Here is a 21395-nt window from a genome sequence, read left to right as displayed (position 1 = left end):
TGATGGAGGCTACAAGCAAGGTTCAGACAAGAGGCACAGGCAGTGACTGATGTTGAGAAGCGACTTAACTACAGCAGCGTGGAGGCGTGCATCGTGCACGGACGCTCTTAAAAAGTTCCGTTGACAGGCACAGAGAAGCAGCATTTCGTCATCTTTTTCCAAACCAAACCACGTGATGTACATTTGGCAGCTCTCACAGCCAGCACAATTTCCTCAGCAATCATCTGCCGAAGGATGCGATCCAATATGATGATACGTGCTGACATAAACGTAATCGGGACATGGGGGCCAGATCTGCACAGAGATCGGGTACAACACAGTCCCGCTCGTTGTCAAGATGGATCATGAGATAGCAGTGCTCCCACCTCAGGCATGTGCCGCACATTTGTATATATATATCTAGCGGGGAGCTTGAGGCTCCCGCCACATTCTCTCTCTTCAGTCAATTGAGTATACACGTTTCTGTCTAAAAACAGCATTGACATTGTGCTCAGACTCGCCCCGATCACCAGTTATCGGGACTATACTTGTTCACATTTTCTCATCATCTTCTAGTTGTCGGGCGATAAGGATGACAACCATGGCCCTTGATACAAGCATGGCAAGGGCGAAAGACAATGATAGATCCAAAGACAAAAGCCATTCAAGCCAATTCAGCACGACGATTGCGGATCGCAAAGTACAGCATCACGAACAGTGTCTCGATTCTTGCTTTCACCATCTGTGCACAAGCAATGACAGTACCAGAAGAGATGTCAGTTGATCCTTGCTTCTTCACGCAACTGTCACGCTCGACTGGGTGGTGTAGTGTCGCACTTACCATAGTAGTACCGAAACTGAACAAGCCTTTAATCAATTGCGAGTCTAATCCTTGGTACAAACCCTTCAGTCCTCCTCTCTTGATCGTCTTGCTCAAAACGTCCAGCAAGTTCCTATACATCTTCCTACCTGTCGGACTTCTCCACTGCAGCCTAGTCTTGCAGAGGATCAGAGGGAAGACAATGATAGTCGAGATACTGTTTCCGATCGCCGAAGTCAAGAAGGTTTGCAACAAAGATGGTTTCTCTCTCCTGTCCTTCGGAATCAGCAGCGTCGATATCGCATTGGTGCTATAAAACGTCAGAGCAGGCGAAATACTCAACATGGCCGCTGTTTCAAATCCTGACCACAACCCTAACCATCCCTTTTCAGCGATGATCTGCCTCAACACATCCACAATCCCCGCTGGTTCCGCATAACCTCCTTCATCGTCCGATTCACTGTCTGAACTAGGCTGTACTTCACTTGCCTCTTTCCTCTTCTGCACCGCCTCCAACCCTTCCTTGGGCTTCGGCTTGGGGTTGGCTGAAGTCTGCATCCTCACCGTGACATTAGACAGTGGAGTAGTGAAGAAGCGCGAGACGACACCTGCCAGGGCTCCGATAGCAAGGTCTTCAGCAGCAGTGATGACCATCGATCCAGATTTTCCTTTTCCTTTGGCGCCAGGCGGTGGTGGTGGCAATTTGGCCTTCTTCCGCTCGACGACGGATTCCATGAAGAACGAACGGAAGTAGAAGAAGAGAAAGTTGGATAAGGTATTGGAGAGCGTGTCAGAGGCAAGACCTTGGTAGAGTCCTTTGATGCCGTTTTGATCGACGATCTCTTTGAGAGCAGCGCTGATGGATTGGTAGCCTCCTTTACCGTCTCGGCCACGAGACTGGGTTTGGCATCGTGTGGAGAGGAGATCGAGAGGGTAGATGAGAGTGTTGGATGTGATCGAGCCGAGGGCGCCAGCTGTGGCTTGTGCGAACGGTGGCTGTCAAGATCAAAATTGTGAGGTAAGATGTTAGCGTTAGCTTGACTTTCGTCTCACTTGGAAAAGGTGGTACTTACCAGTTGACTCTGCGCCATGGTGATATGCTGTTGTGAGCGTGAGGCCTACGGAAGATTTCGAGTTGGTTGTGAATACTATCGAGTCTGTCAATGCCTCTTGACTCGCTCCTTGTGTGAACAGATAGTGGAAGGCGGTCTGTTGAAGCGAGATTGCGATTCCAGCTGGGGGATGTTCTGGTGATTCCAGCTACTTGAAGCCTTGTGAGTTGATCCTTGCGAGTTAATCCTTGCGAGTTGATCCTTGCGAGTTGATCCTTGCGGGCCCTCGTGTCCTTAAGGCTTGGGGATGGTGGCTGTGAGTAATGAATGGATGTGCTTGGTTCATTCTCAGGTTGCTCACCCTCACACAGGCGCCCAAAAGCGGCACAGAAAAGGGTTGTGGAGCAGAAGGCAGCGAAGCGAAACGGTCTCGATTCTCCGCTTTTTTGCTTTTTGCCCTCTTGGCCCTTCCACGCCTCTGTCTCTCGCATCTCCTTACCCTGATCATCAATCTTCCCTGCTTCCCTTCCCTCATTAGCAACAGCTCTGCTTTCGAGTTTCTGGCTGAGATGGTTTGCACACACAAAACAAACTGGAGGGATGGATTGGATGCAAGTCTGGTCAAGTTGCCTCTCCGGCTCCTTCCAAAACCGAAAGACCGGATTGATTTTCACAACGCCGTCTGCTGCCTGTGAATTCTTCTCATCAGCCCTCCACAAAGGCTCTCGAGCTCTCTCTCGATTCGCGGCGTTCTTTTTCTTCGCCCACGCGAGAGTTCTCGAAAATTGCCTTTTTCCGCAGCCATAATGACGTCGTATCCTTGCCGAAGGAAGCGATCCAACATGATGATGAAAGCTGACATAAGCCTGATCGGAGATCTGACCGAGCCGATCTGTCCAGAGATCGGGTACAACACAGTCCTGCTCGTTGTCAAGCTAGATCATGAAGAAGGATACTCCCACATTCGGCATGCACCTCATAGATGTATATATATCAAGCCGAGAACACTAGGATCCTCAGCCTAAATCTTTCCCGTCCGAGCAAATCTCACTTCTGCGGACGATAGAACCACCTAACCATCATCTCAAACTTTATAGCATGATATACGCACGCAGGATCTTATAGGAATCGTTTGTACACTTTTGATCGTAGCCGAAGTCTGCACTGAAAGTACTCCGACATGTGATTGATGAATGAATGAATGAATGAATGAATGGATGGATCAGATCCAATCCGCAGCCTTAGCTTCCTTCTTCCAAGCATCTGAATCCCTAATAAGGTCTCTTGACTCTTTAGCTGGTCTTGAAATGGCCGAACCTTGGCTGATCCATGACATGACCGCCTTCACCAGTTCATCTGCAATCTCCAAGTCGTGCAATGCCACTGCATCCTTCTCAAGACAAGCACGTACAATCTGAGACTGCAACGCAACATCGTCTGATCCACCACCCACAACGTGCTTCTGCAAAACACTCGTTGCCATGTCAGCATCCAGCTTGATCAGCGAAGCTACAACTTCAGCCATACCTTGACGGAAAGCATCCTTGATAGCATTGCGAGCATCAAAGGTGGCGTCGATGAGAGCGAGCACCTGATCGCGGCTCCCTTGGCCGACGTTCTTGGCTGGAGCGTTGGAAAGCACGTGAGCAAGAGCGAGGGCAAACGAGTCGGCGAGTTCAGCAGGGTCAGTAGCACCACCTGCAGCAGCACCGGCAAGACCAGCACTGGCTGCGGCATTTCCTCCACTGCTTTCGCCCAGACCCGCGCGTGCGCCTTGGACGAGCTCTACGATCACCGGATCAACACGAGTTTGTAGACCCATCAAGTTTCCGAGTGCTACACCGGCCTTGGAGCGCACAGTTGCGCTCGAGCCATCCGAAACCGCCTTCTGGTACGAACGCTGCAGCTGAGGATAGAAAGGTCGTACAAGCGCAGGAATACGTCGAACCATCGTGTCCAAACTGGTAAGAATAGCAGCCTTGACGGGAGCAGGGTGACGATCGCCACACAGTCGGATGAGAGGACCGATCATCGAGGTGACAAACGGCTTGACCACGTCTGCTGGAGTACGCTCCACAATGTCCGAAAGCCCCAATGCACCATTCTGTCTTTGATCGGGAGTGCCGTTCATGAGACCAGCAAGGAACACTGGCACCAAGGGCGAAGCACCTCTGGGTCGGCAAAGACCAGCGAGCTTGCGACCTGGAGCACCTGTGTTTTCCAAGCTGCGACGCAAGGGAACCACGAGTCCTTCCAACTCGTCCTTGCCAACCGTCTTGAGGCATGCATCCAAGGCTTCCCATGCCGCATCAACTACGTCGGCCACGGGGTCGTCGAGCAGCGAGACGAGCTTGCGCAACCAGTCGACAAGATAGTCCCAAACATCGACCGACGGCTTCTTGACCTGGCAGAAAACCTTGAAGAAGCCACATCCGGCAACGCGCTGCTGAGGCCAAGTGTTGGACCCTGCCCATCCGAGCAACAGAAGCATGGTCTGGTGCAGACCGTCAACATCTGAGACGGAGCCAAGCAGCGCCTCGACGGCAGCTTGCAGATCGGCATGAATCGTCTCGTCCTTCTCCGTGTCGAGAGCTTTCGAGAGGGCATTGAGGATGCTGGAGAGACGACGGTTGAGTGCAGAGCCTGCGACACGCACCAACACTGCCAACGCGCGGGCGTTGAACGAAGTGATGGGCTGAGCAATGAGCGTTGGCACCAAGACAGGGAATACGACGTCCGAACGAGCACGCATGACCTCGCGCAATGCAGCCAAGGCTGTCTCCGAAGTACCACCGCTTGTGTCCGAAAGCGCCTCGAGCAGTGTTGGGATCGTCTCGTCAATAGCACGAGGTCCGATGTAGGTCTGTGTAGCATCGAACGCCTGAGCAGCCGCATGTCGCACAGACTGGGATTCGTCGACAAGCGCGTGACGCACCACCGCAATAATGGCATCCTCGTGGTCTTCCAGCTGACCCTTGGTCGAGTTGGCCAAGATCTCGGTGACAGCGTAGCAGACACCCGATCGAGTCTTGGCATCTTCCGAAGTGGCACCACGCATACGCAGGATTGGGATGGTCTCGCGCAAGATCTTTTCGCCGAGCTTCTTGACCAGTTCTCCCAGTGTCCTGGCGGCCATCTCGCGATTCTCGTCGCCGTTGGATGCAAGCGACTTGATGAGAATGTCAAGCATCGTAGGCAACACCTCTCGTGCAGTTCGGGGAGTGTTGTGCACCAATGCCTTCCATGTGTGAATCGCAGCTTGGCGCACAGGAATGTTGGGATCCTGTCGAACGATGTAGATCGAAGCCAAGATGCGATCGCGTCGCTCCTGACCGAGAGCCTCGATGAGAGCACGCTGTACCGAGTTGTTGGCGACCGACTGCTCCATTTCCTCTTCGATGCCTTCCTCTTCCACCTCGTTCTTGCCCGAAATACCGGACAGACGGAAGAGAAGATCGGCAGTGAGTTGCAACGACGACATTCGGATACGCCACGTTTCGTCGAAGAGACCAGTCTCGAGGTGCGGCAACAGCAAGTCGACAGCCTTGGACGAGTAGTTGGCGATGATCATGCGACCAGCACGCATCGATGCCTCGCGCACCGTCTCCGCCTCGTCCGCAATACCACTCAGGATGGGAGGAATGATGCGACCCAAGTGAGGAGCGAACCGGTGACCGAACGTTGCGGGCAGGTAGATGAGCAAAGAGATGTGACCTTCTCGAACGTACGGCTTGGGGTCGGAGGCACTGTTGATGATCTCTGGTAGCAAGTTCTCCATGCGCTCCATACCGAGACCTGCTAACACTTCGGCAAGACCCTGAGCGGCACCCTGTCGGTCGACACCAGTAGCCTCGGATCGCAGAACGGCAAGAAGCGAGGGGACCAAATCGACAAAGTGCACTTCCCCGAGACGCTCGACCAAAGTACCAAGCGCCTTGGCAGCCACAGCTCGTGCTTCGGGAACCGGTGAGATGAGGACCAATCGTACCATGGGGATGAGCTTGCCCAAGTAAGGCACGAAGTCTTTCGAGTCGGTAAGACCAGCCAAGTTGCCGACGATCCGGGCAGCATCCTTCTGAATGGTAGCACTGCGCTCCTTGAGACCACGGTCGATGATGGGGATGACAAGGGCGAGCGAGGGAGAGTCGATGTAGTGAACGAAGCTCGTCTCCAGAACGCCCTTTAGAGCCGCACCTGTCTTGGTGTTGGGATCGATGAGCGCCTTGAGCAGCACTGGTACCAGCTGCTTGATTTCTGGGTTGTTGATGACCTCGCCGAACTGCTTCAGACTCTTGTTGGCCGCGGTGCGGACCTGAGTGTGAGAGTCAGTCAGCACCTCGCTCAGTCGAGGAATGACGGTCGGCAGTGAGAGCGAAAGCTGCTTGGGAGCACAGTATGCCATAGCACCAAGCAGCTCGATGGCACCCTTCTTGGTCCTCCATTGCTTCTCATCAAGACCAGAGAGCAATGTCGGGAGGATGATCTTGACACAGTGACCAGAGACGTTTTGCATGATCGCCTTGGCTGCGTCCTGTGTCGCCTCCCGAATGTCGCTTGATACATCACCGAATCCAGCAAGCATGTGCGGCAAGATACTGATGATGTAAGGCTCGAAGAGACGCTTGAGCGTGAGTGTCAACGTCTCATAGGCGAACATGACACCCTGACGGCGAGTGGGGTTCTTTGCGTCCTCGAAGGCTTCAGCAAGCTTTCCCATCACATGGAACTCCTTGATACTACCGATACCCCGACCCATGACGAGACCAGCAAGACCATAGGCGGCACCACGGCGTCCAGCATACTTGGCACCATCAAAGAGCTCCTTGAAGAGGGAATCGAAGAGGCGTGGCACATCTTTGCTGATGGCCCGCACAAGTGGAGGCAGACAGTCCGCAACAGCAGACTGAACCAGCTCGGAAGGAGTCTTGAGAGCATCGATGAGACGGTCGACGACTTTGCTGACACGAGGGTCCTTAGGGTCGAGATGGCGAGCTTCGCGACCAAGCAGAATGACGACAGCTTCAGTGATGCCATCGTCAGCGGTCGATCCGCTTGAGTTGCTGAAGAAGGCCTCGAACATGGTGATGAGTTTGGTGAGATGCTCCTTGCCGTGCAAGTCGATCACAGCGGTAGCAGCTTCGAGCATGCTAGGTCGCACCTCTTCGCTGCGATCTCCAAGCGCCTGACCATCGATCATGAACTCGAAGAACGATGGCACATCGGAACCCTGCAAGTAAGGAGCCAAGTGACGAAGTGCCACAGCAACAGCAGCACGTGTCTGCCATGGGTCCTGTCGATTCTTGGTCGATTCGATGACCATACCAAAGCGGTCGTACTCGGGAGCGAGCACCTTGTTCCTTTGCTTGTACAAGCTGCAGAGCTTTCCAACGACCGAAGAGACCTGCTCTGGGTGCTGCTCGGTAGCTGCAGCGAGAGCAGGGGCGCAGCTGTCACGGACGTAAGCGTTCTTGTGCTCAAGCAGCGCAATCAAAGGATCGGCAAACGACTCTGGCACGTCCAAGCCGTTCTCCTCCCAAGCTTTCTCGGCAAGTCGCGCGTTCTCCTCGTCTTGGTCGTGGCATGCAAGCCAGAGCTCGACGGGGAACTCGAGGTCGGTAAGATCGAGTGGCTGGATGGCCTGCAGACAGCCATTACGCACGTAGACTTCATCCACCATGGTGTTGGAGAGCAGCTTTTGGATCTCGGCAGGCAAGGCAGTTGTTCTGAGTGCCTCACCGATGTCACGCAGAGCCGAGACGGCATCCTTAGATATCTGTGTGTGCTTAGCGACGATAGTGACCAGGCTGTCGATGAACGAGGAGCGAGGGTATCGCATGTCATCACAGGCAGAGCCGTGGAAATCGATGAAGTCGAGCGAAAGCTGAATCTGCTCGAGCACCGAGTCGGTGTCTTCAGGATCCACGCCGAACCCACCGGCACGAACGATGCGCACAATCAAAGGGTCGATGAAAGCAACAGTGCCTGCATCCAGCGGCGACTGCTCCGACAAGGAGCGGAGTCGGTAGAGGATGCGCAGCACGAGCTCGTTGATGGGTTCGACCCGGAAGTCTTCCTGGACCAACTCCTCGTCGATCGTTCGCAACAAAGCAACGCCAACAAACATCGAATAGGCCTCGAGGCGGATCGAGCAGCAGCTCGACAGGGCCCAGAATGCCTCCTTCACCTCCTTCTCGAACAAGAGGCGGGCTTGTGGTACCTCGAATGTGCGCAGAACAAAGTTAACAAGCGTTTGCATGTAGCCCTCAATCTCCTCTGTGCGTGCACCGACGATCGACGAAACGGTACGGAGACAGCGCACATATCTAGAACGGATTTCTTCAATCTTGGCACGAGCTTGTGCCTCGATCTTGGACTGAGCGTCAACTGCATCCTTCTGCTCTTTGGTGAGGGTCTTGTTCTGCGCCGCCTTCTTCTTTGCGATGTCGGCACGGAGCTCTTTCTCCCACTGCTCCATCTTCGCATTCTTGTTGTTCTTGTCGATCGAGTCTTGATTGGAGTTGGAAAGCACGTCAATGTAAAGACTGCCTGGCTCGGTGCGCCACATGCCCAACTCATCCTGTGTGAGCGCATGCAGGTCGTCCAAAGGCGTGTCTGCCTCCACCTGAGAGACGAGCTCGGCCATGACCGAGTCCGGTGCCAGACGAACGAGGGTTGTTTGAGCAGCGAAACCAGCCTCTCGCATGCGTTCGTCATCAAGGGCAGCACGCACGACGGAAATAAGGTCCTGCTGCTTGGATGTGATGAGGTCAATGGGAAGGATCTTGGCCTTGAAGGTAAGGTCCATGAAGCAAGAGGTGTCGCGGTCGAGCAGGTCGGTGTGATGTGCAAGGAGGAGCGTGTCGACAAGGGCCTTCTTCCTCGCCTCGGTGTCAAGCTCTTCGGAGAAGGTGGAAGCGGCAGACAGCAGGCGGCGAAGATCGCGTGCACGAGTCTCGGCAGATGGCTTTGCGTCTTCGGTCTCAGCAGCGGCTGCAGAGCTAGATGCAGATGCGGTTGAGGCTGCTCCATTAGGCTTGGATGATGACAAAGTAGCGGCACTGGCGGTTGCTGGTGGCTGCTGAAGGAAAGCCGAGATACCAGAGGTGATGATGTGGTGCGTGAGGATGGTCTCGACTTGGGCAAGGTCCTGCACCAACTCTAAGACAGATCGCTTTGAGTTGGGTCCTGTTGCATGGAAGAGAAGGTGGATCAAAGCGAGAGCGACCTGCACCTGTACGGCTTTGTCGGCAGCCAAAGCCTTAGAACGGCGAGCGATAATAGCTTGCAAAGCACGTGAGAGCCACGTCTCTTCCTCGGGAGTGGCAATCTTGCGGAAGACCTTGTCAGCGAGGAGGAAAGATGGCTTGGGATCAACCACGAGAATTCCCTCGAGTGCAGCGTTCTTGCGCACGACGTTGTTGATCTTGTCGGAACCGATGCTGGCGAGACGACCTTGCAGCACAGCAGCTGCGATGTAGCCTTCCAATGGACCACCGGGCGCGGTGAGTGGGTTGGTAGAAGCATTCTTGAGGTTTGCCTCAAAAGCAGGGAGGAGCGACTCGGAGAAGGTGCGCACGGCGGCTGTTGCAGACTTGGAGTCGGTCATGGACCAGAAGAGCTCGCCGATGGCGAGGCAGACAGCTTTCCTGATAGGTACTTTGGAGTTCTGCATCTCCTTGGCAAGAGCAGTAGAGACAGCGGCAGGCGGCACGGTGTCAGCCTCGGCGATGAGCCAGAGAAGGTGATGTGTGATACATGAGAGGGCTGCGTGCATGGAGGCTTCTTGTGCTTCTTTCGGAAGCAGTGACGAGACAACTTGAATGATGTTGGAGCTCTTGGCCGCCTCGCCTGGCGCAACAGAGGAAAGCATGACGTAGACGGAAGTTCGCGCTTCAGGTGTGGCTGCCTTGCCGCCCTTGAGGAGGGCGATGAGCTCGTCAACGACGGTAGCCTTGGCGGAGTCATCGTCACGAATGCGAGTGGAGAGGGCCGAGAAGAAGTCGGATGCCTTTGACCTGGTAGCCGCATTGGTGGATCGAGAAGCCGAAAAGAGAGGGTCGAGTAGAGGCTTGACATGGGGGCCAACGTCGACCTTGACGGCAGCAAAGAGTCTTGTTGCGATGGGAAGTGCGACCTCAGGCGAGCGAAGCAGCATCTTTTGAAGTTGTGGTCGAAGTGTCGATGCAAGATCTTCTTCCGTGACTTGGTCCGCAACAAAGTCGTCTAACGCACGGAGAGCATGATCAGGGACAGCTGTCTTGGAGGCGACAAGTTGAGTGCTGTAGAAGTTGAGGATCTCCTTCTTGGCGTCCTTGACGTATCCACAGCCAATACCATGGGGAGCACCCTTGACCTGCTCTGAACCGGCTCGCAGTCTTACGCAGACGCCAACAGCTTCTCCGAGGAGGGAGGCAGAGCGCAGAGCAGTAGCCGGAGTGGAGATAGCAGAGATGGTACGCATGAGTTGAGGAAGGCATGGGTGTGCATTTCGCAGTGTTCGTCTTGTGAGGGTGACAGCATTCTTTCTGACGCTCTTCCTTCCAGCTGTGTCGGCGAGAATGGCATCGTAGGTCATAGCCAAGACCTGAACGAGGGACTCCCATGTTGGCAAGGCTGCTGGATTTGGTGCGTTGTCACCGGCTGATATGAGGCAAGCACAGAGTGTGGAGTAGAGGGCACAGACGTAGGCGTGCAGAGCTGCAATGGTTGCAAGAGAGGTGATGGAGGATGCATTCGGTGAAATTTTGCAGATGCGCTCAGACTCTCGTTTGAGCCATGCAAGAGCATGCTTTGCTACGGGGCCATTTGACTCTGGTGGAGCAGCAGCTTCGTCGAACTGAATGAGCTTGGAAAAGACATTGAGGGAAGCAAGTCGAGATTGTCGGTCGATGTATTTGGCGTAGGTGCGAAGGATTATGGTTAGAAGCTCTGCTCTTTGGACGGGTTGAAGCTCTGACAACTCGGCGGCCTTGAGAGCATCTCGTTCAAGAAAGTCGATGCGCTCTCGTGTGCTTGTGCTATTGAGGTGGATTTGAGCAGCCTCTGAAAATGGCGACCAGCTCTGGATGGGATCGACGGCATCTCGCTCGTCGCCCGAGACGCTCATCTTTGCAGGAGCGAGATCGTCGTCCGAGTCGTATGGTTCCTGTTGTGGCTCGGAGGAAGCCCGCTGTATCCAATCCTTGAGGTTGCGCTTCTTGGCGAGCATACGACTGTAGACGAGGAAAGCGGAGTTGTTGTCGGAGAGGATGTTGACACCTTCATATACAAAGCAAAGCAAAGCATCTGAAGAGTCGCTCAAGACAAGCTGAGAGAGAGAATCCAAGTCTTCTTTGGAAGAATTGAGAGGACTGAGCTGTTGGAGATTACGATCCAGTGCGATGACAGAGGACGACGCAGGGCAGGTCAGATCGGAGATCGGGCAGGGCCGATCTAGTGAGACAACCGATCAGATCAGAGATCGAGGCAAGCCGATCTCGCAAGAGATCGGGTGCAACACAGTCCCACACGTTGTCATAGTAGAACATTAGATAGGGGTACTCCCACCCTCGGCATGTACCGCTTACATGTATATATATCACACAGAGAGCACTAGGCTCTCGCCACATTCTTTTAGTCAATTGAGTATATATGTTTCTGCCTTAAAAGAAGTAGTGACATCGTACTCAGACTCTACCCGATCTCCAGTATCGGGACTGAAACTTCTTCAAACTTCAACATGAGCTGCTCAAGATTACCATCCAGTGAGACGCTAAAGGGTGACGCTAAAGGGTGACGCAGTGCCGATCTGATCGGGGATCAGGCACAGCCGATCTGGTCAAGTGACCGATCTCACCAGAGATCGGGTACAACCTAGTCCCGCTCATTGTCAGGCTAGATCATTAAGTACATCAACTTCCACATTCGGCATGTGCCACGACGATGTATATATATCAAGCTAGGAGCTCTAGGCTCTCACCGCATTCTCTTAGTCAATCGAGTATATATGTTTCTGCCCTAAAACAGTAGTGACATCGTACTCAGACTCTTGCCGATCGTCAGTTATCGAGACAAAACTTCTTCACATTTCAACATGAGCGTCTGATCTTTCTGATCTCGATAAAAAATAGCAGTTGGCTGCCCGATTCGATTCCAGTGACAGAAAATGCTCAGCACCATACAGAACAGGAAATCGGGTAAAGACAATCGGGCAAAGAATCTGCCGCAGAAGCTCTCTTTTGACTGGATCGGGAAGCCCAAAGTCGGAGGCAGGCAGGCTGTCAGTTGACGCAGATCGTGCGAGTCATTTGTCTCAAAGTTCCAAAGCAGCACAGCACAGACCCGCACGCCTCTTTTTGGGGGTCACGTGCCGTTTTGAGCTCGGTCCATTGCCTTGAATTCTCTTGTTATCTTGCCAACTTAACCATCCTTTCCTTGGCCCATCCTTTCCTTGGCCCATCATCTCGAGGAACAACGTATAACCGTTCAGAAGGATCAACCATCGAATACCTTCACTAGATTCGACCATCTAGAACAAATCTATACAGACCATGTCCGCAATCAAGGACGCTTTCGCCTCGGCCGCAGAGGCTCTTCACATCTCCGGCGACAAGGACAAGAAGGCCAATGGAGGCCGCACTCCCGTCTACGTTGACGAGAAGGCGGGCAAGGACGAGTCTGCAGATGGTTCCAAAAGCTCACCCTTTGCCACGCCATTAGCTGCTCTTCTTGCCAAGGGTCCGGATGCATCCCTCTTTGTCAAGAAGGCTGATGCGACACCTGGCGAGGATGGCGTTGACGCTGACGGCTACGCTCCCATCTCGGCTTCCGCCGCCAAGAAGGTCAGCAAACTCTATGCCACTGCACTCAAGAAGAAGGGGAAGGCTGGCGAGCAAGCTGCCAAGGAACAGGACAAGGCCGCCAACGACGAGAAGCGTCTCGAGGAGAGTAAGAAGGTCGTTCTCCAAGAGCCTTTGTCCTCTGCTAAGAAGATCAAGATCAGCCAGGGTGCCAACTTCCGTGACCAGCGTGTCAAGGTTTGCGGTTGGGTCCACCGATTGCGGTCCCAGAAGGACTTGACTTTCATCGTCCTCCGTGACGGTACTGGCTACCTGCAGGTCGTTCTCTCTGGCAAGCTCACTACTACCTACCATGCTCTCACCCTCACCACCGAGTCCACTGTCGAGATCCAGGGTCAGCTCAAGGCTGTTCCCGAAGGCAAGACTGCTCCTGGTGGTCATGAGCTTGTTGCCGACTACTGGAAGTGTCTCGGCAAGGCTCCCGGTGGAGACGAGGCTTACACCAACGTTGTTGCCGAGAATGCTGATCCCAACAGCTTGGCTGACCGCCGTCACCTTGTCATTCGTGGTGAAACTGCTTCTGCCGTACTCAAGGTCCGTTCCGAGGTGCTCAAGGCTTTCCGTGCCGAGTTCGATGCCCAAGGCATGACCGAGGTCACTCCTCCCTGCATGGTCCAAACACAGGTCGAGGGTGGTTCGACTCTTTTCAGCTTCGACTACTACGGCCAGCCCGCTTACTTGACTCAGAGTTCGCAGCTTTATCTCGAGACCTGTCTGCCATCCCTCGGTGACGTCTTCTGCATTCAGGAGTCTTTCCGTGCCGAAAAGTCGCACACGCGTAGACACTTGTCCGAGTACACTCACTTGGAAGGTGAGCTTGCCTTTATCACCTTTGACGACTTGCTCCAGCACCTTGAGCATCTCATCTGCGGTACCCTCACGCGTGTTCTTGGCGATCCCAAGACCAAGGCATTGCTCGACCAGCTCAACCCCAACTTCCAGATGCCCTCGCGACCCTTCCGTCGCATGGACTACAAGGAGGCCATCAAGTGGCTCAACCAACACAACATCCCCAACGAGGACGGCGAACCTCACAAGATCGGCGACGACATTGCCGAGGCTGCCGAACGAAAGATGACCGACGAACTTAACGTTCCCATCTTCCTCTGCCGCTTCCCACGCGAGATCAAGTCTTTCTACATGAAGCGTACCCAAGGTGACGAGGAGTTCACTGACTCGGTCGACGTTCTCATGCCTGGTGTCGGCGAGATTGTCGGTGGCTCTATGAGGATGGCTGATCAGCATGAGTTGCTCGAGGCATACAAGAATGAGGGTATCGATGCCGCTCCTTACTTCTGGTACACTGACCAGCGCAAGTACGGTACCTGCGAGCACGGCGGTTATGGTCTTGGTGTAGAGCGTTTCTTGGCATGGCTCACCAACCGTTGGACCGTTCGTGAGGCTTCTTTGTACCCTCGATGGACTGGTCGATGCACTCCTTGAGATATGCTCTTGGAACTTTTTTTTTGTTTCTTTGCAACTTCAAGCATTTCGCAAACTCTCAACCATCTCATTCGAGATAAGGGCCTTTTCTGAGCGCTCTTGTGTCCATGAGACTTGTGTGTAGAGCTGCTCAGAATTACCATCGGTTGAGCAAGCAGAGATGACCGAAGCTTCGCAGCAATGTTGATTTGATAGTTGACATGATTACAGAGTTGATACAAAAGCACGATGGTTTGCAGAAACCATCTGGCAAAGTCAAGACGATTCCGAGCACTTTAATGTATTCGACAGCGATCAGGTAATCAAGAAGACTTGATAGCCTTTTCAGCTTTACGGATAGCACGCTTGCGGATAGCAGCTTGCTGGTCTGTAGTTGGACAAGATAGGAACAGGCGAAATGCAAGTCAGTAGAGCGCCCGAACAAAAAGATAGACAGCCGATTGGCGAGAGTACGTACGGTAAGTGTAGCTAAGAAGCCAGGCACGAGGAAGAATAAACGCCGTCGCCCAATCAACAATAGCATGCATAGGCCAAGGGGTCGAAGTATAAGGTCTTCCCACAGCGCCTCCGTTCCTACCAATCGTCTTGAGAACCTGGCTCACGTACTGCCTGGGCGTGGGAATCATAGCGCTCGACTTGCGAACCTTGGACATGTTGGAAACGACAAAGTAAGTGTTGAGCAAGCTAACGGTAATGTTGCTTCTCCTCAACTCTTCACCAAGAGCCTGTGACCATGCGGCCAAGAAAGCCTTTGAACCAGCATAGGTAGCAAGCATAGGAGTGGTCACCTGACCAGCAAATGAGCCGAGGTTTAAGACGAGACCGCGTTTGCGCTGAACCATGGCGGGGATGATCATGCGGGAAACACGCAGGATGGAGAGAACGTTGATCTCGATAATGTCCTCCATCTCCTCTTCGGCGGTTTCGGCAAAGTTGACAGGCATGTTGTGCGATTTGCCGACATTGTTGACGAGTACACCGATGTTGAGGTCCTTGAGGGTGTGTTGGAGACCTTCGTATTGACGTTCGTCGCCAAGGGCAAAGTCGATCGCCTGGGTTTTCGTCTTGACGCCGGGGCTGGCGACTTCGATCTCGGCGGCTACCGCACCGAGCTTCTCGGGGCTACGGGAGACGAGGAGGATGTTGAAGCCTTTTTTGGCGAGTTGAAGCGAAAACTCGCGGCCAATACCGTCAGTGGCACCGGTGACAACGGCCCAGCTGGCTTTGGAGAAGTCGCTCTTGTTGGCACCGAACTTGGAGACCGATTTGCCAGGAAGCACGTAGACGTCGGCAAAGAGCTGGACAAGACGAAGAACAAACGTACCGACGCTGAGAGAGCCAATGATGGCCAGAGCGATGAGCAATGCCGAGACTGGAGTCAAGTCGTGGTCTGTGATTGCCGTCCAAAGATGAGAGAGCAGATTGAAGTCAGTGTTGGTTCTCGAGTCTATTGCTTGAGCGGGGTGTAAGGATGAGACTTGCCGACTCGAAGGCCTATGTGGCGCAAGAGTCCATCAACGTGTTGTTCGATCATCATAATGGCTTGACTAGAGAGATCGAATGGTGATGGTGATGGTGATGGTGATCAGTGCAAATCAAGATGATGAGAGATGCCTTTCTTCTCAAAGTGTCTCCGAACGCGTTTGAAGGGCGAATGAGTAACGCGACGCGACGCGACGCGACGGAAAGGGTCTCTTCAAGCTCAGGAAAGTTGATCAAGATGTGCCTTTCTCCTGCCGCACTCAGCTCTTAAGTTAGTAGCTTACTGCAACCTTGGAATGTCGACCGACACAAGGCTACTCGAAGAGCCGGCAGAAGACAGCAGTATCGCAGACAGCAGTATCTCAGACAAGTCGGCATTTGGGCGCTACGCTTTATGAAGATCCACCAGTTTGAACGAGGGAAATGCGGTCATCGCGTAGTTGCCAGTGAAAGTCATGAAATCGGGGCCAGCTTCAATGTCGTCGTGACTGAAGGTAGTCTGTCTTTAGAATCAAGTCAGTAATACTCAGCTTCCTATCCATGTCATCACTTCGCAGGTAGAGAAGAGCTTGCCAATGGAGAATGAGTGCAGTAACGTTATTGGGCAAAAAGGCAAGAAAAAGCAGAAAAAGAGAACTGCAGCACCTAGGATTCCCGCGTGGTCCCCCACCGCAGTACTGACTAGGCGATACCTTGCTTAACTTCGCAGATCGGACGGGATGCGGTGCTTTCAAGGTTCTATGGCCGCAGATGTTAAGAGCAGATTGAGAACCCAAGATATCCTGCTGAATGCCAAAACGATGCACTGCTCCAACTCGAGCCTCGTCACTAGTTGGCTGGAGAGTGTCTCCCTTTGCGGCCGAGTTTTGATTGCTATCGGGTATTGAGAATGCAGACCAGGTGGCGGCTCTGGCGACCACACCTTGATGTTGTGGCACTGAGACCTTTCAATTATTTTGCCACAACTGTCAGAGGCTTGCACTTGTCGGAAGCTCGAACAATGGTGGAGTCTGGTGACTTTCTTGCTTGGCCAAAGGAGCAGTCGTACATGCTGATGATGCAACCAGACAAGAGGCCCTGGTGATGCTCCGTAAACGAAGTGAAGGCGGGGCTGAAGCGTACATACTCTCTTTGTCGATAGCTTTCGCACTCTGCACCCATCAGCACTTTCGTACCATCATGTCTGGGTGTCTAAATGCATCAACCCAAGTTGGCAACTGCACCAGATCAATCTCGTCATTGTACCATTTCATTTTGCCTTTCTTGCAATCAAAACAAAGTTCAAGCCAGCGCCCGCAGGTTGGCAAGGTGATTGGGGAGCTGCATTGAGAGGTCTTCTTCGCCTTCACTCATGTGGTAGTGCTAGATCGATCTCGTCATTGTACCATTTCATTTTGCAGTGCTGAGTCAATTTGTTGCCTGTGCTTTGTGACCACCATCATCATGCCTCGTGCCAAATCCAAGGCGCTCTCTCTGGAGACTTCTGTAACCCCGGAAGTGGCCAAAGGCTGGATAAGAGAAGTCAACAGGAACCTGCTTCGGGCCAACAAGGGTGAAGCGCTAGGCCAAGAGCGGTGCAGTTGCGAACTTGATTTGGTGCATTTAGATACCCAGACATGATGGTACGAAAGTGCTGATGGGTGCAGAGTGCGAAAGCTATCGACAAAGAGAGTTAGAGCAGCTTTCAAGACAGTCGTATTCTCACAGGCTCATGCACGTTTCCCACGCTATCTCCCAACAAGACTCAACATGACCGAGTCAGAGCTGCTTCTGGGTACCGCCTCGAACCAGGAACGTGTCAAAGAAAGAGGAGCACTTAATCTGCTCTTTCTCACGCAAGCACCGCCTGAGATGCAGATCCCATTGCTCTCCATGTGTCGCTCTCTCCATGTGTCGCTCTCTCCATGTGTCGCTCTCTCCATGTGTCGCTCTCTCCATGTGTCGCTCTCTCCATGTGTCGCTCTCCATGTGACGTTCTCCATGTGTCGCTCTTTTTGGCGGATGCATGCTTCCAACATTGTCTTAGACTCTCACCATTGAGCTTGGACCTCGTTGCTGCATATCCTAGCGCTTTAGACGGACAGAACTCGGACATCATTCTTGAAAATGGGGCGCTGATCGTAGAATGGTTGATGAACCTGCCTCCACAGTTTCCTTTGTCCATCTGGATTCGAGACATAAGGGGATCCGAAATCCTGGTCAAGTGCTATGACCTCAGTGTTGGCAAAACTACGACATTGTTTGCTGGAGCCGCAGTAGAGCTCCTGGTCCCTTTGCCACGACGGGTTGATGCAATTCGAGCCCTTTGTTCGACACATTGTTCTCACGATGGCGGTGCCTGCATTCGGCAACCTTGTCATTGTTACGGTCGGAGCAGCGGTACAACAAACGCCTTGTGCACCTATTGGCATGCTTATGTATCCTGATTGCGAAATGCAGTCAAGAGCTACAAAGACAGCCGCTGCGTGTCTGACGATGAAATGTGAAGAGGTCTTTCTGGTGCGACACACCATCGCCACTCGGTTAGCACGTGGCATTCTGATGAGGCCTCCTGGCCAGCGCTAGGGACGCCAGTATTGCCCCGGATCCGTGTTACAAGCAGGTCGGATCAGCTGCGGTAGCTAAGCCCACGTGAACAAAGCGCAAGAACCAAGGGAAGACCAATGCTCCTGACTAGTAAGCCTTGGCATTGCTGTCAGAGCTTTAGACTATCTTGGCAACGTCTTGGATCGTCTTCAAGTAGGTTGAGCCCCTGACATGTCGGAGCCGCTGAGCGGCACATGACTAGACCGCGGCCTGATCGAGATTGGCCGGCAACGGCGATCTGACTCGGTTGACACCGTTCCCTGGCCAGATTCAAGCTTTTGCTCAACAACCGGAGCCAGTTGGTGCTAGTTGCCGCTTTTAGTTCTACTCGACGTCAATGAAAGTAAGCAAATAGAGGTTAGCGTGCGGAGAGAAGTTGCCGATGCAGCTTAGAATGCTCATCTTGTACGATGGTCATGGTCAGCATTCCGAGCTGAGTGACATCACAAGGACAGAACCCAGGTAGCGCTCGAACGCCTCCATTGTGACTCTGCCACGCCCCAAGAAAGTCTTTGTGCGGTGCAAGCGCCGTCGGAATAGGAACATGTTTCCCTACTTGTTCCGGCGCGTATCGATTGGCGTCAAGGTGAGGCTACTGCGTGCAGCTTGCATAGCGGACGCGGACCAGCGATTTTCCAGATGGGAGCAGAGCCGCAGGCGAGAATGAGGAGCCCTATCAGCAGCAGCGCGATCATCTCTCTTGATCACCATGCTAATCAAAGTAATAGGGTTATAGGAAATGGACGACAGACAAGTAGAAAGAAAGAAAAGATTCAAGCGGTTGTTGGATTTGTGGCAATCGGGTTGATAGCAGGATGATAAGCGTTTTGCTCCGCACTTGAGCGATCTTTTGTATCGGCGATCCTTATTCTGAGGATAGGTTAGCACCATCCTCGCCCTATCCTGTATAACGGTATCCTTGACAACCCGGCCGACACGGGCTTGTTTGGAGAAGGAACACGCCCGGATATTGTTGTATATTTATGGCGCCAATGCTTAACTGATGCCTAATTTCACAGAACAGAGAAGAATGGTCGACATGATGAGCTAGGGTTTGGACAGAGTGCACACATGCTCTTTCTGAGAAAGAAGGCGTATGGTCGATATGAGAGTTGGGCGACAAAGAATGATAGAGATGCAAAAGAGAATTAGGCTTGAAGCTCGCGAGCGCCCCTGTGCGTAACCTCACTGACCGATGTTTATGAACTTCTCGCTTCGGCTTGTGGGGGCCAGCAGTGCATGCATCGCTTCATGCTGACCACGGGTAGACACCAAGATATTGCCGATGTTGGTCAATGTGATGATAGAGATGGGAAACAGATGGTCGCGAGACGGATCGGGATGGCGACCGTTGACGACATTGGCTTCTTTTTAGACGAGCTGCATAGTTCTCCTAGAAACAGTTCGTAGAACGACTCGCTTAGTCTTTCTCATGTCGCTTCCTCATGCTGCTCATGCTGACCAGAGCGCGCATTGCTAAGCTACTGATGCATCTGCGCTGCCACTTGTGATCGTCGTAGAGCTGGAAAGAAAAGGGCAACATTTGGGCTGAAAATCGAACTCGCGTCTAGCACAAGTGAGGCTTCGCTTAGTATTCCTTCTCTACGCAAGAGTGAGCCATGAAAGGGCCAATGGAAGGAGAAGAAAGGAAAGGCTTGCAATACGAGTATTGAGTATCGAGCGTCATTTTGGCCTCCATGCTGCTCTAGGCGAGCTGCGACCGACTGTTTTTGCATTTCGCTTAGCCTCCATCTTGGGATGCAAACTGGTCAAAGGTTGTTGCACCGCTTCGCTTCGAGCATGCGGATCATGATTGGTCGGCTGGCTGCCTTCTTTCCTTTTGCGGCTGACGGTGAAGAACTATTACCACTCAGTCTGGTGGTTGAGATGGAGTTCTTTTTCAGGCAAGATCTGCGATCTCGGAAGCGAACGCGTTCCCGCACCACGTTGATCAGAACCCTTCCATGATCGTCGTCATTGTTGCAACGTCAGATGAATCCTGACGAAAAGCAAGCCAGGCTCTGCTCTAAGCGACTTGGTAGTCGACAGCCTTTCAAGCTTGTTCCTGTTGCTGACGGCTTTGACGCTTGAACAACGAGCGTTCATGCCAATATTTGCCGAGCTCGATCGGACTTTGAAGTGTCCACTCAGGTGGCTCTCCGGCTGGAATCGAAATATCCAAATCGACGAGATCGGCGAGCGGGTGATGCTGGCAGAGGATTAAAAGGCTTTGGCCGAAAGCACACTTGACGCTGCCGACTTGTGCAACAGAGACCTTTCTTGACTCGCCAATGCGTAGGGAGCAGCCAAAGGAACCGACATTATCGCGTTCTGCGACATGAATCCTATATCCCAAGTCCCGAGAGGCAAGAAGAAGCGATAGGACCCCTGTGATCCGGCCTGGACCTGCTTAGAATCTCCCACCTGACGATGAGAGGCATTGCAATACGATGCAAAGTCATGCAGGAAGCATGTGCACCTCCAATTTAGCTTGATTGCCCCTCACCACTAACACTAGCTCACGCTCTCGCTGCATGTCCAAGTGCTGGCTGGAATTGAGCCCAATGGAAAGTCGTCTGGCGACACCTCTCAGCGATGTTTGCAAGCTGAAGACTGCGAATCGAGCAAGCCAGCGTTTCTTCTGTTTAGCTTGCTTTCTCTGCACCCCGCAATGACTGTTGTTTTGAGCTGGCTCCACACCAAGCGTCAATATCAAAGTCCGACCATCAAAGCGATTGCATCCACATCAAGCCGTCGCAAAGATGATACTGTAGTGCGTTGCTCGATCGCTATCGTGTGTCTGCCATCAAAGGGCCGGAAGAAAAAATGGATTTCTTGTGTGCCGATGGGTAAAGCGAAATGCTCAGAATCGCTAGACTCGGACGTCAGAAGAAGCCTTTGACGAGTGGGTGGGTGCCTTGCATACAAGAAGAGCATGAGAAGGAGTCGTAAGGCTTTCAAATTCTCTTTCTCTTGCTTGTCTTGGTATGCACCAAGGGACAATGACGGCCTACAAAGCCGAAGAGCAATTTCCTCTCCGCTTCTCATCTTTTCGTTGGCCACTAGCGTCACTCATTGAATGCGCTGCACTTGTTCTAGCAACAATGCTCTCGCATCCTCAGTCTAACATCAAAGGGTATCATGGCCAGTCATCACAGCGACACGGCATTGCTTGATCCTCAAGGGTGAGTGCGA

At 53.0% G+C, this 21395-nt stretch overlaps 4 protein-coding genes and 1 non-coding gene across 5 annotated transcripts; 1 reads left to right on the top strand and 4 right to left on the bottom strand.

The window, feature by feature from the left end:
• Positions 1–643: 643 nt before the first annotated feature.
• UHO2_04559 (uncharacterized protein) lies at positions 644–1890 on the bottom strand (the record flags this gene model as incomplete). Its single annotated transcript, XM_041558551.1, has 3 exons — positions 644–721; positions 821–1795; positions 1873–1890. The coding sequence occupies 3 exons, from the start codon at positions 1888–1890 to the stop codon at positions 644–646; spliced, it is 1071 nt and encodes a 356-aa protein (XP_041414485.1).
• A 1183-nt stretch (positions 1891–3073) lies between these two features.
• UHO2_04558 (uncharacterized protein) lies at positions 3074–11059 on the bottom strand (the record flags this gene model as incomplete). Its single annotated transcript, XM_041558550.1, has 1 exon — positions 3074–11059. The coding sequence occupies one exon, from the start codon at positions 11057–11059 to the stop codon at positions 3074–3076; it is 7986 nt and encodes a 2661-aa protein (XP_041414484.1).
• A 1321-nt stretch (positions 11060–12380) lies between these two features.
• Positions 12381–14132, top strand: UHO2_04557 (putative DED81 - asparaginyl-tRNA-synthetase; the record flags this gene model as incomplete). Its single annotated transcript, XM_041558549.1, has 1 exon — positions 12381–14132. The coding sequence occupies one exon, from the start codon at positions 12381–12383 to the stop codon at positions 14130–14132; it is 1752 nt and encodes a 583-aa protein (XP_041414483.1).
• Positions 14133–14434: 302 nt separating this feature from the next.
• Positions 14435–15669, bottom strand: UHO2_04556 (uncharacterized protein; the record flags this gene model as incomplete). Its single annotated transcript, XM_041558548.1, has 3 exons — positions 14435–14499; positions 14590–15522; positions 15615–15669. The coding sequence occupies 3 exons, from the start codon at positions 15667–15669 to the stop codon at positions 14435–14437; spliced, it is 1053 nt and encodes a 350-aa protein (XP_041414482.1).
• A 578-nt stretch (positions 15670–16247) lies between these two features.
• On the bottom strand, positions 16248–16362 carry UHO2_10227. The gene has a single exon (XR_005960735.1). It is a non-coding gene; the product is annotated as a ribosomal RNA (ribosomal RNA).
• Between the last annotated feature and the right edge of the window lie 5033 nt (positions 16363–21395).

The sequence above is a fragment of the Ustilago hordei genome (genome assembly GCF_900519145.1).
Source record: "Ustilago hordei strain Uho2 genome assembly, contig: UHO2_contig_09, whole genome shotgun sequence".
Lineage (NCBI taxonomy): Eukaryota > Fungi > Basidiomycota > Ustilaginomycetes > Ustilaginales > Ustilaginaceae > Ustilago > Ustilago hordei.
The sequence above is the reverse complement of the archived record's forward strand: the minus strand, read 5'-3'. Positions and strand labels throughout refer to the sequence as shown.